At 35.5% G+C, this 1,264-nt stretch overlaps 1 protein-coding gene across 1 annotated transcript; it reads left to right on the forward strand.

Annotated features, from left to right (window-relative positions):
- Window positions 1-40: 40 nt before the first annotated feature.
- On the forward strand, window positions 41-1,264 carry LOC109593284 (HEAT repeat-containing protein 6-like). The gene is made up of 8 exons (XM_020008435.1): window positions 41-193; window positions 244-309; window positions 394-642; window positions 682-747; window positions 788-845; window positions 896-1,060; window positions 1,113-1,166; window positions 1,223-1,264. Exons 1-6 carry the CDS (start codon window positions 176-178, stop codon window positions 1,012-1,014), a joined length of 576 nt encoding a protein of 191 aa, XP_019863994.1. The 5' UTR covers window positions 41-175; the 3' UTR covers window positions 1,015-1,060; window positions 1,113-1,166; window positions 1,223-1,264.

The following is a 1,264-nucleotide window of genomic DNA, read 5'->3' on the forward strand; positions in this document are numbered from 1 at the left end:
TCCCTCTTCTCTCTCTCTCTCTCTCCTTTTTTAGGAGATTGACTCTATTAAGGATTATTGGGAGAGAATATTGTCCATTCAGTCACCGTCACTTATACAATGGCTTCAAAAAACCGACTCCCCTCTCTCCTGCTCTCACAGCTGCTCTGTCCTAGCTACAATAGGCAATATTCCAATGGGCCGTCTTTCAGTGGTAATAAGTTATTATCTGTTATTTTTATAGTAATTTCAATTATTCTTAAGGAGACAAAGACACACATACTACCTTTACTTCTAAACCTCAGCAAGGACTCTAACCCATCTATCAAGGTATGTACATGTAGTACATTTTTCACATGTTACTATTTATAGACTACGCGTTACTATTAATAGATTATTATTCCTTCTTCCTAGTCTAGTGCCATTAGGACCCTTGGTATATTCAGCCAGTATTCAAGTCAATGTTTTACTGATACCTTCATACTTGACGCTTGTGTTGGTATCACTAATGGACTTGATTTAAAACAGGTGGTTGCCGTTCGGATACAAGCCAGCTGGTCAGTTGGGAACATGACAGATTCCTTGATTCATGACGAAGGATGGAAAGATAAGGTTCCTTTGCTCTACGAGTCTGTGGTTGTCGCAATAGAAGGCACTGAGGAGGTTTGTATTTGAGAAATTATTAAAATTCATGTTTTTTAGGTGAAAGTAAATGCTTTACTTGCATTGTACAAGTCAGTGCTTGTCGCAATGGAAGACATTGAGAAGGTCGGTATTTGAGAAATTATTAAAATTAATGTTTTTTTAGGTGAAAGTAAATGCTTTTCGTGCTGCTGGTAATCTCCTTCATGTCCTCACTGATGAAAGTATTAATTATTATTATATTAATTATTATTATATTTATTATTATTTATAGTATACATGTATTTAAAGTGTGAACATGGTGTGATAGAAAAGATTTGCTCTAAATTGGCTAAATATATTAATGTTGGTATAATGAAAGGCAGAGTGGAATGCCTGCTATGCTTGCTATAATGCTTTCACTAATCCTTCCTTTCTAAAGAACTGCTCTCAGCCAATGGCTAGTAATCTCCATTAATAGTATATCTTCATTTAAAAGCTTATCTCTTTAGCTAGGAATGATTGAGTCTCTCTGTTCCGCTGTAGTCACTTGCAAGAATTTTAAAGTAATTGCATGATATTTTAGTACTAAATGCATGTACATTGTATTTTGTTCCTGTAGGTGCGTACAAATGCTGCTTTGGCTCTTGGTGGTCCTTTTTCT

This window comes from Amphimedon queenslandica, unplaced genomic scaffold (genome assembly GCF_000090795.2).
Source record: "Amphimedon queenslandica unplaced genomic scaffold, v1.1 AMPQUscaffold_2183_Cont25814, whole genome shotgun sequence".
Lineage (NCBI taxonomy): Eukaryota > Metazoa > Porifera > Demospongiae > Haplosclerida > Niphatidae > Amphimedon > Amphimedon queenslandica.